We start from the raw sequence: 16,672 nt of genomic DNA on the forward strand, positions 1-16,672 counted from the left end.
GGTGTCAGATAATTTTTGAAGATACAAGTATTAGGAAAATTAACACTTCAGAGCTTACTTGTTTTTCTTGCCATAATCTGCCAAGATTAGATCCTTCAGCTGTACTTCAACCTTTATCCATTCTTCATCAGTGAGGGTTGGCCAAATATGATGAGGTTCTGTAATAGTAGTTTTGTCTGGTTTCAAAATGACCTTTGTTCTTTCAGTGTTGACATGAAGAGCTCGAAGGATCAAAATCAACCGTGAAAACGCCTGAAGTTGAAATAGCATATCAGTATCATCACAATTTAGTACAAAACTGAGAATGATCATAAATCATGTTATTTTCATATCAAAAAATTACACTGTGTACTTACAGTATACGATGAAATAGTTTTTAACCAGTCATCATACAAATTAAATAAAACCATCTGAGGTTCTGTTGCCTTCAAGATTAAATCACCAAATTTCTCTACTTTAAGGCATGCTTGAAATGGTAGCTGCAGCTCAGAACCTTTGATTACTATGTTTGGAAAATCCAATAAGTGTACCTACAAAGAAGTTAAAGTCTGAGTCAACACATTCAACTATATAAGCTGAACTATAATTCTTAGAAAGCTTTTATCCTCTTTTTACCTCAAGGGGATCCAACATTCCCTTCCTAGTAACAATAATTTGCTTTGGCTGCTCTTCAACAGGTAATGATCGAATAAGAGCAGCAACTTCTTCAGCAGTCTTCCATTTTGCCAACTGGCCCAATCGTTTCTGCCCTGCCCAAACTGATGTATGAATTATTTTCAGGAACAACTGGCCTGTGCGGGGATTAAATATGAAAATTGCCCCATTGATTGGCTTTGTTGTTAAATTGCCTTCAAATGTCTTGTGAATGGTTACACGATACACGTTAGTGTCATCAACAAACCTGTAAAAATGAATTTTAGATCAAATGTTATTTGCATCCCATTTTGATGATCTGTTGTCTCCTTAAGCAATATGTTGTGCTACATATACAGGGTGTATCATAATTAATGGCGTAAACGCATGCAGTTGAAAGTACACGATACTAGAAGCAAAGGGTCTAAGTAAACATAGGGTTGAAAATAAATACCTTAAGAGCTATGAGCAATTTTTTATCTTCTATACTGTGTAACAAATCTCTTCTACTGCAAGCTCTTTGCTTTCCACATTTTGGGAAGTAGTAGTATGGACCAAAACAAGAAAAAAATGTCCAGTAAACATGTGCTCTAAAATGCACACCTTAAGAGCTACGAGCACATGCTCATCTTCACTACTTGGAAACACAACTCTTCTAATGAACAATTGCTCATAAGTTAAGGTATGCTTTTTAGAGCAAATGTTTATGCGACTTTTTTCCTTGTTTTGGTCCATACTACTACTTCCCAAAATGTGGATAGCAAAGAGCTTGCAGTAGAAGATATTTGCTTCACAGTATCTAAGATCAAAAATTGCTCGTAGCTCTTAAGGTATGCATTTTCAACCCTATGTTTACTCAGACTTTTTTGCTTATAGTATCGCGTACTTTCAACTGTGTGTGTTTACGCCATTAATTATGATACACCCTGTACATGTATTGCCAATTAAAACGTCAACAGATGATTGCAACTGAACACAATTAACTTCCACATTGTTTAATTTATACATACTTCATGTGCCAAGTACATTTAACATACATTCACTACTTAGAAGTCTATGAAGAAAGTAAATGAGTATCTAATGTGCTACAAAAACTCCCACTGACATCTCTAGCAGCACAGTGCACCACTAAATAGGAAAGTGTGGAGCTATTGAGAAAAGGTACAAACTTAACTAATTGCTTCAGTCAATATACTTAACATTATTCACCATATTGCATCAGACAATCAGACAATGTGCTGTAGTCATGAAGGAAAAAGAAGAGAAAGTGCGTGGCAGTGTAAAAATATGTTATTGCTCTACACTCATAAGACTGTTTAGCTCTACTATATGCATTGTAATAGATGATGTGTAAAACAATCATAATAGCCGATCTGTATTAAATGTGATTTCACAGCAGTCAAATACAATGTCACTGGGTTGAAGACAACCTAGATGATCATAGTTTTTCCATTTCCCTGGACATTAACCACTGAATCTTAACAGGTTATGTATGGGTCAAAGGTAATGCAAATACTCATTATGGCAGAACAATGAACAATTGTATCACATAAACACAGCTGCAAAAATTGAGAAACATTCAGTGTGAGCACTACACGTGATCATAGTTCGTTATTTGGTGAACTTTTATTCCACTTGTTGCAGGCTGTCATAGCTGACGGTGGTAAGCGACAAATTCTGCTGACAATAAAAGGAGAAGTGGCCATGTCACTGTTCGCTCTGTTGATTGGTCTGGGGTCCGGTAGTGGGTGTGTAGCAGTTTCCATGCTCCTGATTTTTTAAGGTATTCAAACTGACAAACCAGTTTGTTATATTTCAGAAATTTCTCACCCTATACCTATTTGAAGGGAGCACAATCATAATCCTGGCAGTCAGTTTTCTTAAATGTGATGTTTGTTGAATGTTAAAATTTTATATTTGACTCGATGAAGCTTAGCTGCTAAGGACATTACATATACAAGCAATGTTCTAAATTGAAAATAAATAAATAAAATAAAAAATTGGTAATATGAAAAATTTAGTTCAATATTTTGTTATTTGTTATCCGTCAGTTTTGATGGCGACCGAGTTTAGACTTGGAAGGAAAATCAGCATTGGCCGTAGTTTGTTGTTTTATTGTCAGCAAAATCTATTTTTGGTCACTTAGTGACCATCCTCAGTGCTGTAATATAAGTTTATGTGATCGCTCTAAGCTTGTCGTTAGAGCTTGATACCAGTGCCTACCAATTTTAATTGTATATTACAGCACTGAGGATGGTCACTAAGTGACCGAAAATCGAGTTTGCTGACAATAAAACAACAAAATACGGCCAATGCTGATTTTCCTTCCAATTCTATCCACTATTTGGTCGTGGTGCACACAACACGCCATGGAGTCGCCAATCAATAAGAGTTTAGACTTTTTCTGTGCACCTACGTCACACATTCTCCGACAATCAATAAGTGTTCAGTAGTGTTACGAGTGCAAAGCTGTGAATGTCGTAAGCAATGTGAGCACTACACGTGATCATAGTTCGTTATTTGGTGAACTTTTATTCCACTTGTTGCAGGCTGTCATAGCTGACGGTGGTAGTGACAAATTCTGCATAGGCAAGCAAGAGACATACTTTCTTGAAACACAAAGCACATGTATGAGCGTACTGCAACTGTCACTTCTCATCGGCAACACTGCAGTCCCAGTCCAACAGATCTGGGCACTGTTTAGTTGCAACATCACTGTTAACTCCAAATTTGCCTCTGCGGAAGCCATCAAGTTCCTAGTCATAAGTATTTCCTCAACTTTATATGTTTACAATTTGTTGCACATATTTACCCAAACTTTGTTTTAATTGGTTATGTTATGGGTATATTTATTTGCAGGGAAAGTGATACTGTGGGGGATCCTGAAGTGATCCTACAGAAACGAGTGGAAATTTGGAACAGGGTATTATTGAACCTGTCAACCACAATAGTGAATCTGAACAGTCACAGGTGGTAGATGACATTAAGGAAATTGCTGCACATAATGTTACAGCAGATAACTACACATTTTATACTGGAAAAGACAATGGAAATTTATGGATTACACAGTCACTAACCGCAAGAAAAAAGTGGTAAAAGCATTACAGGAATTTTTCGTGGTCCGAAAGGGACTGCTGAAAATGCACATACATATTTATATGCATTTTATCTATTTATCACTGAAAACATGACAAGACACCACAGCTTATATAAACAGGTGGGATTTGGGAAAACACAGCGATAACAACTGTATTAGAGCTAAAGATTGTAAAGGCCCTACAGTAGAAGACATTTATGTTCTTTTTTGGGGCACTGGTTTTAATTGGCATAAAGAAAGCAAAGTACGCAAAATTGAAGTGAGCAGTGGGCATTTAATGGTACTGGTAGGATTACCTTATGGACACTTTTCAATTATAAACAATTCCCCCTTCCCCTTCTTGCACTGATGACTGCGCAGTTGAGCACCCCACAAACCAAACAAACCACTTCTTCTTAGAGCAATTAGGTTTGAGAATATCGAAACCAGAATTGAATGAAAATCTACAGATAAATTGGCACCTCTTAATGAGTTTTACCAAAAATTTGTAATTAACTTTATTGCTCGCTTTAATGTCTTTGGATTTGTTGCAACTGACATCATGCAAAAACTGTGTAAACAATGTCTGGAAAAGGCATTCTCATCAGAACATTACATTTCTCCTGTGACACTAGTGACCAGGAGATGGAGATTTGTTCTGACTGAAACTTTTTATTGATGTAAACCACTTTAATGTGGCTGCTTTTTGCCTATTTTTACAGTTACTTCCTTGTTTATTTACAAAATAAATAATTAATAATGACAAGCCTGAGTTTCTCCTGGCGTATACAACTTTCAAATAACTTCCGGGAATTCAGTCCGGAAGTTATTTGAATGACAAGCCGTTTTACTTCAATTTTATCCCCTGGTTTGCCTAAAAATAGAAATTATGTGAAGGCAAAATCATTCTGTAAATGCTGCGGCGTGCCCACTCATATGAAATCAGGTGTGCTGATCATAAAGTTAATATCAGTGGATAACGATGTTAAGTATTGCATTTATTGTTGTACTAGTACAACAGTAGTAACATCACTCACCAAATGATCTGGTTTGAGAAGAGCTCTCCATAATTCTGCGATGACAAGTATGGCTCTGTGGGTTCTGATGAATACAACTGAAGTGCTTTTCTGATACGCTCCCGTAGTACATAAAGGGCAGGGTTTGCTTTCATAATTTTGGCCATAGCCTGCTGTATCAGAGGCTTGCATCCTGGGTACCAGTTTCCATAGGCGCTGAAGAAAATTACAAATTTTTAGCTTTTTATATGATCCTTTTCTTATAAATATGTGTAGATAACTATAATCTTTCTTTACCGTCTAAAATAACAGCCTGTTTCACTTTAATTGTACAATAAAAGAAAATAATAATATACCTGTGGAGATTGTATGCCAAGTCAATTGCAATCAATAACCCTGTAGGTGAGGGATATATTGACATGTTGTCAGTTGTGTAATCCAAGAACTTTGCACGGGCGTATCTTTCAATATCATGCGAGTCGTAATCACCCCACCGCAGCTGGACATCAATCCAGTACTTCTGAGTTGTTGTATTGTCCATCGTATCTCTAAAAATTAAAAATATAATGTACATACAAGGACACTCAGTGATTCAGAAATATGTACATGTTAAATTAAAAACGAATCATTCTTACTTTGAATCAGCAAGAAGCGATGGCCTTGAAACATTCCATTTGTATGCAGCAAAGAGCAGAATATCAGCGCAAGATGAATTCATCTTGTAAGACTTACGAGGATGAATAGTCTCCTTCTGAACAGTCTCAATTTCTAATGCATCGAGCTCTTGATCAAATACCTGCATATAACAAATTATTTATAATGCAAGTAAGTTAAAACTGTGCTACTAAAACAAGTTTCACAAAGTACAAGCTATTACAAGATGAAAGATACTTAGGAGACAGTAAGAAATTGTCTTATCACTCACATGTACTTCCTGACATTCATGCATATAGCTGAACTTATTAAAATTAATATTAAATAAGCTTAAGTTCTTAAGTGATATTGTTCAACTCAACTATGTACTGACTATAAAACTTGTTACATACTCTAAGATAAACATGATACACCACAGCATGAATTATCAAAAGTTAAAGGAATTATTGCATACAAAAATATTAGCTTACTTTGAAACAGAACACATGATGTACACAAATATGGAAAAGCTGAGAATATTTATCAAGTTAACAAAAACCGAACAGCTCTCCAAGTGGCTCTGTTGACAGGAAAGCATCCGAGAAGAACTTGTTAAATGTATATTATGTAACATATTTTGATTGCAGGAAAATACAATCTACTTCACAATTAGTATCATGCCCACTGTAAACGTATTAATTTTAGGTAGCCTTTTGCACAGTGCTGTTGGCAATAAGAGCTAAACATGGATTGGCGAGGACTTAAAATTTGAAATCCAAAAGGTAAGTGTGTAATATTATAATGTTCACATAGATAGCTCAAGGCTAACATGATTGCACAGCACCATTATCAAATGATTTGCCTGCACATCAGCATGAATAGTGAATACACCTGACAAACTACAATTATTCAAAAACAAACTATCAAAATATCAACAAATAAAACATTATAATTACCACTTTATTTCATTTATTATATTGAAAAGTGTGGAAGTGGGATTCCAGTGTATACTTTAAAAAATGGCATAAAATGTGAGGAAAATGTAAAATGTGGGAAATAACTTTTTAAACAATAGAAATTACATATACAATTCCCTCTCCCACTTTCGTAGTTTATGTATGATATATGTACATAATAGGCATCAAAATACTTGCCGAGGACTTGTTTATTATCTAATGAAACTCATCTGAATTTTGTACTATGCTTAGCCACTGATGGAACTAGAACTGGTAACTGCACGGGAAGTAGAAACGTTTGACTTAATTTCATTTCTCATAATGAATGTTTCTGGAGAGCCTACAACTATGTTATTTATCATTTAAATGATGCAACACTGCATCAGTTACAAATGTTTTCAGGCTTATCACGACACATTGGGAGAATTTATTTTTACTGTCAAGCGCATATATTTACAGAACTATTTTGTGTTATGTCTGTGTGTGTTGGTCGTTTTGCCCCTCTTGCGCTGTAATCATGCGTCACTGTTATACGGTACACTATGCCTCCTCTATTATGCAGAAAACCACACACACAAACCATCACTCTTAACAGTTTGTTTAGAAACATCACAAAAAATACTTACATAAACATTTGCAGTTGACAATAAGAATAAATTCTCGAAACATGTTGTGTTAAACATGGAAAGATAAGTAACTGGTGCCGTGTTTCATTATTTAAATCACAAACATTTGAGCAACACAATGAGAGCAGAGGTTTCAACTAGTGCTACAAGTGGTCGAACTCTAAACATGCGTTCGAGAAATGCAAACATGTTATGATGATCATGAAGCTGCACTGCACACACCAGTAGACACAGTTTGTAAATGGTTGTGATCAGTGATGATACAGTTACTCGAACAAACCTAATTATTCTCATCAGCCACCACGCCAAGTCGAAATTGGCAGCGGCAGGAGGAAAGGTATAAATTACTCCCCTTTTACCAACTGCCTGATTCAGATCTACTGAGCAGAGCGCCTAGGTGTCCAAAACTTAACTGCCTCAAGTATGCAAACAGTACTTTAAAGCCAACCCCATGCCAGTGTCATTTTATGTCAATTGGATCACTTTTTTGCCACAAGCATCATTCCATAAAATGTAAATCATGGGGAAAATTATAACTACATTAATCCATAAATGAGTGCAAATTAACTTTGTGAATATAGGAAATCTGACAGGAGTGATAACAAATGTTACAAAGAAAAATATGCATTATTAGCACAAGACTGAATCAAATGCCCAAGAGCATCACAATGTTAACATTTCAAGCCCAATTCTTCACAGTTAATTTGAGTATCTTCTGGATGCACAACTTATGTCCAAGGTTTAGTTGTAATTTTTAATGGTATTAAATTTATGATGACAGATCACATGTGCAATGATTTATAAATGCCTTCAAATGTATTAATCAAAAGGTAATGGCCGATATTCGATAGACAACTGGAACTTATCCAATCTCACCAAATTTCACAGAATGCGCAGTATTAATAGCATAACTTAAGGGGAGTTAGAACGGGGAAAAAAAATATTTTTTTTCGACATTTTCAGATTTTTATCTCATTACAAAATTTACAATTTTCTGAATAAAATGTTATATATATCACTTATAAACCCACATGGGAAGTACTTTATTTTATTTTTTAAAATATAATAGACACCGATTGAAAACGTTAAAAATTTTATGTGCATTATTTCAAGATCTATTAAAATCGTTAATTTTTTTTATATGGAAGGTTGTGGACTGCTGTGTTATAAAGGTTAAATTGCTTGTTTGTATTTGTAATGTCCAGAAGAGGATGGGCACCAAGTTGAGGAAGTTGAAACAAAGTTTGAGAGGCAAGGAACTTTCTGATGGTAAAACCATACAAAGCAGGCTGATAGACAAAATGATTGATGAACTACAGCAGTATTATGGGATGGCCATTAGAAATAATAGTGAGGATTTGAGGAAAATGAAGCAGACAGTATGGGCTACCTTCTTCCACAGACTGTCAACTGATGAAGAACCAGTATACCACCTTTGCCCTCCTGGACCTGACTCGTGGTGCAATTACCACAAAGCCCAATACTCAAACAGTTCATACAGCCATAAACATTCCATCCCAGCAGCAGTCACAGATATCACAAAAGCTATTTGCAGAAATCTGGCAAATCATGAATTACTCAGAGGTGTCTGCATGGTCAGACTCAAAATACCAATGAGCTGTTCAATAATGTTACATTTACTCACTCACCAAAAAAGGTTTTAGTTGGAATGAAGACACTAAAGTGGGGGGGGGGGGGGGGTGTCAGTGATGCTGTTATTGCTTTTAATGATGGCAACACTGGTAGAGCGAAAGTGCTACAGCATACAGGAACTAATCCTGGAGCAAACTGCATCACAGAACTTGAATAGATGGACAAGATTCGCATTGATAAAGCAGAGTTTGCACCACAGTTGGCCAGTCCAGAAAGAAGAAAAAACTTGGAAAAATATCAAGAGGATGATATACAGTATGGTGCATGGAGCTTCTGAGTGACTAAAAATTAAAAAAAAAAAGCATATATTAAGTGAGTTACAGTCTTTTGAAACTTTAGAAGCCATTCCTGAAAATTTAAATTTTCTGTTGCATTTTTCCCTAAATCTCAGAAACCACTTCGAGTAGAGTGTTCAAATTTTCAGGGGGTAATTACATACATATCCTAAAAGTACCCAATATTTTAACTGTGTAGTTAAAAATTGTATTTTAAAAAGCAGTGGCTCAAATGCAATTAATGTAGTTCAGTAGACTCAGAACACACAGTTCAATGTCCTGTAAAAGTTTCATGTCAATGGCTACAGTGGTTCCTGAAATACAGGGAAGCTAAGTCACTAAATTTAGCATTGTCGGGATAGGGCGTTCCAATTCCCTTTAAGAAAGGATGAATTACGAAAAGGGCTCTTTTTTAGACCTTGGCAACCACCACACAAAATCTATTGAGCAAATGTTGAAGGTATTTCCTGAATTGAAAGCAAGTGACACCAAAAATTCTACTGGAACACTAGTGTGGATATCTTGACTTCCGAGAGACATGAGCTATGGTGAAGTAGAAAAATCTGAGATACCACCTAGTAACAAATATCAACATCCTCAGTATGAAATAGCCTGATAGATTCCAAACAATGCTTCTGTACTGCATAACACAGTGTGAAGAACTTCTGAGAAATAAGATTATGCTAGTCTTCAATCAGTCCATGCTATTGGAAAGTACTTGTACACTATGTGATCAAAAGTATCCGGAAACCCCCAAAAACATACGTTTTTCATATTAGGTGCAATGTGCTGCCACCTACTGCCTAGGTACTCCATATCAGCCACCTCAGTAGTCACCCATCGTGAGAGAGCAGAAAGGGGCACTCCGCAGAACTCACGGACTTCGAACGTGGTCAGCTGATTGGGTGACACTTGTGTCATACATCTGCACATGAAATTTCCACACTCCTAAACACCCCTAGGTCCACTGTTTCTGATGTAATAATGAAGTGGAAATGTGAAGGGACACATACAGCTCAAAATCATACAGGAGATCTTGTTTGTTGACCGACAGAGACTGCCTACAGATGAAGGAGGTCATAATGTGTAATAGGCAGACATCTATCCAGACCATCACACAGGTTTTCCAAACTGCATCAGGATCCACTGCAAGTACTCTGACAGTTAGACGGGAGGTGAGAAAACTTGAATTTCATGGTCAAGGGGCTGCCCATAGGCCACACATCACGGTGGTAAATGCCAAATGACACCTTGCTTGGTGTAAGGAGCGTAAACATTGGACGATCGAATAGTAGAAAAACGATGTGTGGAGTGACGAATAATGGTACACAATGTGGAAAACCAATGGCAAAGTGTTGGTGTGGCAAATGCCCGGGGAACGTCACCTGCCAGCATGTGTGGTGCCAACAGTAAAATTCAGAGGCGGTGGTGTTATGGTGTGGTCGTGTTTTTCATGGAAGGGGCTTGCACCCCTGTTTTGTGTGGCACTATCACAACACAGGCCTACAATGATGTTTTAAGCACCTTCTTGCTTCCCACTTTTGAAGAGCGATTTGGGGATGGCGATTGCTCTTTCAACACGATGTTCATAATGCACGGCCTGTGGTGGAGTGGTTACACGACAGTAACATCCCTGTAATGGACTGGCCTGCACAGAGTCCTGACCTGAATCCTATAGAACACCTCTGGGATGTTTTGGAACGCAGGCTTCATACCAGGCCTCACCGACTGACATCGATACCTCTCCTACGTGCAGCACTCCGTGAAGAATGGGCTGTCATTCCCCAAGAAACCTTCCAGCACCTGACTGAACGTATGCTTGCGAGAGTAGAAGCTGTCATCAAGGCTAAGGGTGGGCCAACACTATATTGAAATCCAGCATTACCGATGGAGGGCACCATGAACTTTTAAGTCATTTTCAGTCAGGTGTCCGGATACTTTTGATTACATGGTGTACGTAGATAGCTCGGAAGAATGCTTGTGAGGGAATTAGATTTTTTTATTACTATATTATATTTCCTAGTTCTTTATGCCTTGATGGCATTATCAGTCTATATAATAAAAGATGGTACTGTTAACAGATTGGTCATTTATACTGATGTTACACATATGGAGCGCTAAACCACTGACCTGGGTAAGTTACTGCAGATCAGTAACAACACTCAGACTTCGCAGTTGAAAGGGTGATGTTATTTCCCACATGATTTCCAATAGTACAGAAAAATGTGACAGCTACCAAGACTAAAAAGAATTAACAATTACCTGACAAAGATCCATAACAATGGACTCGTGGACCTTCTGCCACAAGTGAGCACGGAAGATTTGAATAAGTGAAATCTTCAATGTTGGAATTTTGCCATGCATGAAAATTCCAGTCAAATCAAGTTGGACCTAAAAAAGAATTCCAAGATAAAATAGAATACCAAACTTTTAACAATAAATATTTACCACATACATCTGAACCATTAACTCACCTGGAAACCAACATAAACATTTGCCCTGTTGATTGTGGGTGACCACCAGAGTGTGAATCGTCGATTTGGTATCTGGTTGAGACCAGATCTCTGGGCATTTGTTAGTTTTTTGTACTTCATGGATTCTTCAAATCCTGAAGCCTTTTCCCTGAATGAGACAAAGGCAACAAAAGCTATAAACCACTGATCTATCCAGTAAATTTTCAGTATTCAACAAAACCGAGATCCACCGTTCAGTATTACTTACCAAAAAAGACCTTCCCATGTTGGGAAGTAAGTGCCCTTGAAAAGTGTATGTTCCAAGATTCCTTCAACTCCCCCCAAAGCTTGAATCATATCAGTCCGGTAGTTATTTAGATTCCACAATTTACCATCATGCCGCTGATGTGTCCACCAAAATGGGTTTTGCTTCAAAACCTAGAAAAATGTTTATTGCAATCAGCATTGTGTGACACATTATAATATTATCATTTTGAAGTTTGTAACTTTTTACTGTTAACATTCTTACCTGGTACTGCTTGAATTCAGTTCTTATTCTCCAGCCTTTGTCATAAGCAAGAGTATGCCTATCTTTCTGGAAAAGAGTATTTATGCGAGGAATTCCTCTATCCCAACTGTCTTCAAGATCCTCAAGAGTAAGCCTTCTGTTCTGGGCATTTGCTTCCTGTCTCTTCAATGCATATTCAGCCCACACTCGCTGTGAATCAATAAATTCAGACTCCCAAGGCTGGATGTATCTGTATAAATTAGGGATAAGTTGGTCTTCATCATGGCTCATTCCAGAACGGAAATGTGTAATTCCAACATCAGTCTGCTTAGACCATCTCAAATCCGACTAGAAATAAACAAAAAGAGAACCAATAGCTTAAATTCAAATTACAACAACATTTTTTATTTTTATATATTTATTTATTTTCACATTACGAATGCTTTCTCGTATTGGAGACAAATGGTCATAATGCAGCTTATTTTGCTACTATCTGGGGAACACTCTTCTTACTCCCCCCCCCCCCCCCCAACCCAGAAAAAAAGCCACCACAGTCCTGTCGCGAACAACTTAGGCAGCTGGGAATACTTACTACTGCTTGTCAATACATCTTTTCTTCTAACGTTCTCTTAATAGAGAACCCTGTTCTCTTTGTAAACAATTCAGCAGTTCACATGCATGACACTGCAACAATAATGGCATACACTATCAATTAAACAATCTGTGCCTGCTGCAGAGAGCTGTCCAGTACGCAGATGCAAAAGGGTTTCACCTTCTTCCCACTGAGATCAAAACCTTACAGAATAGTGACTCCCTTCAAAACTGAACTACCGTATTTACTCGAATCTAAGCCGCACTTTTTTTCCGGTTTTTGTAATCCAAAAAACCGCCTGCGGCTTAGAATCGAGTGCAAAGCTAGCGGAAGTTCTTAAAAATGTCGGTGGGTGCCGCCACAACTTAGTTCTGCCATCGAATATATGTAGCGCATGCTTTGTAGGCACAAAGATAAATACTGGCGCCAAAACCTCTGCGCCCGTAAATAAATTAAAAAAAGGTGTAAGACAAGCTTTTTTTCTCCGCGCCGAGTTTCGACCACTGCATTTTCATACATTATCCAACGAAGTAAACACAAATTCCGTATTGTTCATCTTCGAATGTAGCAGCATTTCAATGTACTACGAAAACCCGACTGGCAAGAATGTTTAGGATGTTTGTCAATATGGCCAACTCTACGTTCTAAATTTTTTCCTATCTGTGAGAAGAGATGGTTGCTAATAGGAACTTTTATAAATTGTGAATCACATGCAGTATTCTCGTCACCATAAGAATAATACGAATATAAACATTTTGCCATGTATTGTTTCGTGTTTGCTGTTATCTGCCGGCCGCGGTGGTCTAGCGGTTCTAGTCGCGCAGTCCGGAACCGCGCGACTGCTACGGTCGCAGGTTCGAATCCTGCCTCGGGCATGGATGTGTGTGATGTCCTTAGGTTAGTTAGGTTTAAGTAGTTCTAAGTTCTAGGGGACTGATGACCGCAGATGTTAAGTCCCATAGTGCTCAGAGCCATTTGAACCATTTTTGCCGCTATCTCATTTAAATCCTGTCTGCGTAATAAACCACAAAACTAGAGTGAGACAACAGCAAACGCGGAAGAATATACATATCATGTCATGTTTATATTCGTATTATTCTTATGCTAAACAGTGATACAGTAAGAAATGAAGCGAGGCAATTGACTAGATTTTTAAATCTAAGATGACTAATTTCTGTGCAGAATGTAATGTACTAAAGAGGCGCCTGCAAAGATTTTCAAACGGAGAAAAATTTTCGCTAAACTCTCGTTCAGAACATCTTCTATCATACGCAGTCTATTATTTGGTTCTTGTTGATCATTATCAAAGAAAGCAGCAGTGTAAGTAACAACGAGTAGCTGTCTCTTGCCATTGTTTCGCTAATGAGACGATTCCTCTCTCTTTTTTTTTATTATTGTAAGCGGCGGTGGCGTGCACAAAAGCAAGCCATGCCGCGAGCGGCGACAGGCCGTAAACACGCAGTATCAGAGTACGACAAACAATGCATGACACAGTACAGTAATGCATTTTCAGCGTAGAGTGACGTAAACACCTATAACAAAGAAAACTGTGCTTATCAGATCAAAGAAAAATAAGCAATCAATTCAATGCAGGCGAAGCATGTGAAAAAGGAAGGGTACCCGTATAAATACGGACGGAGCGCCTGACGCATAGCAATGGCTACCTGGTAAAGCTTAACTGCTAAGCTTACGACTCGAACCAAACTACTGTAGCTGTATCGTCATTCATTCGACCTAAATTGTCTCATATTACAGTGGACCAACTTTGTTTCGATTTGGAGACGCGGCCTAAAACTTTTCTCTCCCCTTGAATTTCGAGTCTCAAATTTCAGGTGCGGCTTAGATTCGGGAAAATTTTTTTCCTTGATTTCGAGTCTCATTTTTCAGGTGCGGCTTAGATTCGAGTGCGGCTTAGACTCGAGTAAATACGGTACATCAGTTTCTCTTGATTCACTCGTTATTATTTCTTGAGGAATTTGTGAAAGAAGATTACCTAAGATAAGATATAGCTAAACAGTTTGACAATTGTCAAAAGTTAATACAAGCGTTGCAAATAGAATAAGCTATTTTGATCATTCTTTGTGTAGGGCTGATACATATTTTTATCATATATGAATTGTTGACGTTAACTGCCCGATAGTTATAGCAGGGCAATATTAATCAAAAAATTAACTTCACTTATCATTAATCCATTACTAAAAATGTTAACGTCGTTAAATGTTAAACTGATACTTCACAGTAGATTTATCAGAAGCTAAAGTTAATCATTAACTCATGAGAGTAAACTTTATGTTGTGGATGTAGTGAAATGAGCAAGTGAATCAAACATATTACCTGCTCCAGCTTGAGAGACACCACTGCCAATCACTGCAATGCCAAAACACTCTCCAGTGCTTCTCTGTCATATTATTTTAATTGGATTACTGCTACTAGCTACACTGTCGATAACTGAATGGACTAGTTTCATTTCTCTTTTCGGCTTTCCTTGGCCAGCCACTGCTGATACTATTTCTTTAAACAATACATACTGAAATTCATGTGGCCTCCCTATGAGCTGTTTTAATTTGTTAAGGCTTGAAGTATGAGCCCAATTGTTGATTTTTTTGGCAAGCACAGTTTACAGTGGAAAAGTATTTGTTCTCCTGATCCGGACACAAAATTAACGTAATCACTTAAATGTGGCCATTGATTTTCATCAGCTGTAGAGCTACAACCCGATTCCATGATCTAGTTTCCACAGTCAATCTACTAAAAAAATGTAGTACTTAACGGGAAGTCAATAAACAAACAACAATAACCCAGACACCAACATGACCCGAACATGTTAGAACATGATTTAGGCAGGTGGTGCGGCATCATTTTTGACAAATATTAGGTACCTAAGCAATGATTAACAGACACACAAAAGTTCATGCAAGTTAAACAGTCCATTAATTTTTTTTAAATTACCTTAAAAATTAATCTGCTACTCAGAGTTAACTTTGTTGATTATTGATTAATGGATTAACTGTCTTATGCCCAGCTATGCCAATAGTATGAAAATGACTGTGCCTGCCAAACTGTTCTGGACATATTACTACTGAAGAGTGAAGATGATAACTGATTAAATATTAATATAGGTATTTTATGTAGATAATGTTAGATTCCATTCATTTAGGTGTTGCGCAGCGTGTGTATATAAGGGCTGTTCAAAAAGTATCCAACATTTTTTACTGTTGAAACCAACAATGGTGCTGGTGTTCTTACGCGCTCTACCTTTGTAGGCACACACAGTGCATCAAATTTTGTTTTAAGCTAGACGATTCTCAAGTAGAACACTACACAAGATTTGACAAGTGTTTGGAGACGAAACAATGGATAAAGGAGTGGTACAAACACTTCAAAAATGGATATTCATTAATGAAGAGAGAAGCACTTTTAGGTAGGTCCACAACATCTGCTAATGAGTTTTTATTGATCATGTAAGGACCTTGGTGATGCAGGATAGACAAATCATGATCACAAAACTTGCTGACAATGTTAACCCATGAGTGCACATGCTGTTTTTCATAACACGAGCAAGCACATGGTGTAAAGATTAGCAGCTTTTATGTTACCAAGATAAACATGTACAAGCAAAATCACAGTTTAATATTAGTTTCATTAGACAACAATAGAATAAACTTACATAATTTGAGCTTAAGCACTGTTTTATTAAACAATAATGAAATAAACTTCCATCATATCATTCTGTTGCCTTGGACAGGTGTTACCGAGACAGTAATGGCCCATTCAAAGCATTAAATACTGCAGTTACTTAAGATCCCAGCCAACCACTTATTCAATTACTAACTACACTCCTGGAAATTGAAATAAGAACACCGTGAATTCATTGTCCCAGGAAGGGGAAACTTTATTGACACAGTCCTGGGGTCAGATACATCACATGATCACACTGACAGAACCACAGGCACATAGACACAGGCAACAGAGCATGCACAATGTCGGCTCTAGTACAGTGTATATCCACCTTTCGCAGCAATGCAGGCTGCTATTCTCCCATGGAGACGATCGTAAAGATGCTGGATGTAGTCCTGTGGAACGGCTTGCCATGCCATTTCCACCTGGCGCCTCAGTTGGACCAGCGTTCGTGCTGGACGTGCAGACCGCGTGAGACGACGCTTCATCCAGTCCCAAACATGCTCAATGGGGGACAGATCCGGAGATCTTGCTGGCCAGGGTAGTTGACTTACACCTTCTAGAGCACGTTCG

The 16,672-nt window shown here is 37.7% G+C and overlaps 1 protein-coding gene across 1 annotated transcript in view; it reads right to left on the bottom strand.

Annotated features, from left to right (window-relative positions):
- LOC126191902 (pre-mRNA-processing-splicing factor 8) overlaps positions 1 to 16,672 on the bottom strand; it is a 116,707-nt gene that overhangs the window by 21,096 nt on the left and 78,939 nt on the right. The window contains exons 25-34 of the mRNA XM_049932562.1: positions 11,851 to 12,177; positions 11,590 to 11,759; positions 11,343 to 11,490; positions 11,131 to 11,259; positions 5,361 to 5,521; positions 5,082 to 5,273; positions 4,747 to 4,941; positions 616 to 901; positions 357 to 530; positions 59 to 252 (exon numbers count right to left, since the gene is read on the bottom strand). Coding sequence (XP_049788519.1) covers positions 59 to 252; positions 357 to 530; positions 616 to 901; positions 4,747 to 4,941; positions 5,082 to 5,273; positions 5,361 to 5,521; positions 11,131 to 11,259; positions 11,343 to 11,490; positions 11,590 to 11,759; positions 11,851 to 12,177 — 1,976 coding nt within the window. The remainder of the gene's footprint in view (positions 1 to 58; positions 253 to 356; positions 531 to 615; positions 902 to 4,746; positions 4,942 to 5,081; positions 5,274 to 5,360; positions 5,522 to 11,130; positions 11,260 to 11,342; positions 11,491 to 11,589; positions 11,760 to 11,850; positions 12,178 to 16,672) is intronic.

The sequence above is a fragment of the Schistocerca nitens genome, chromosome 1, assembly GCF_023898315.1.
Source record: "Schistocerca nitens isolate TAMUIC-IGC-003100 chromosome 1, iqSchNite1.1, whole genome shotgun sequence".
NCBI lineage: Eukaryota > Metazoa > Arthropoda > Insecta > Orthoptera > Acrididae > Schistocerca > Schistocerca nitens.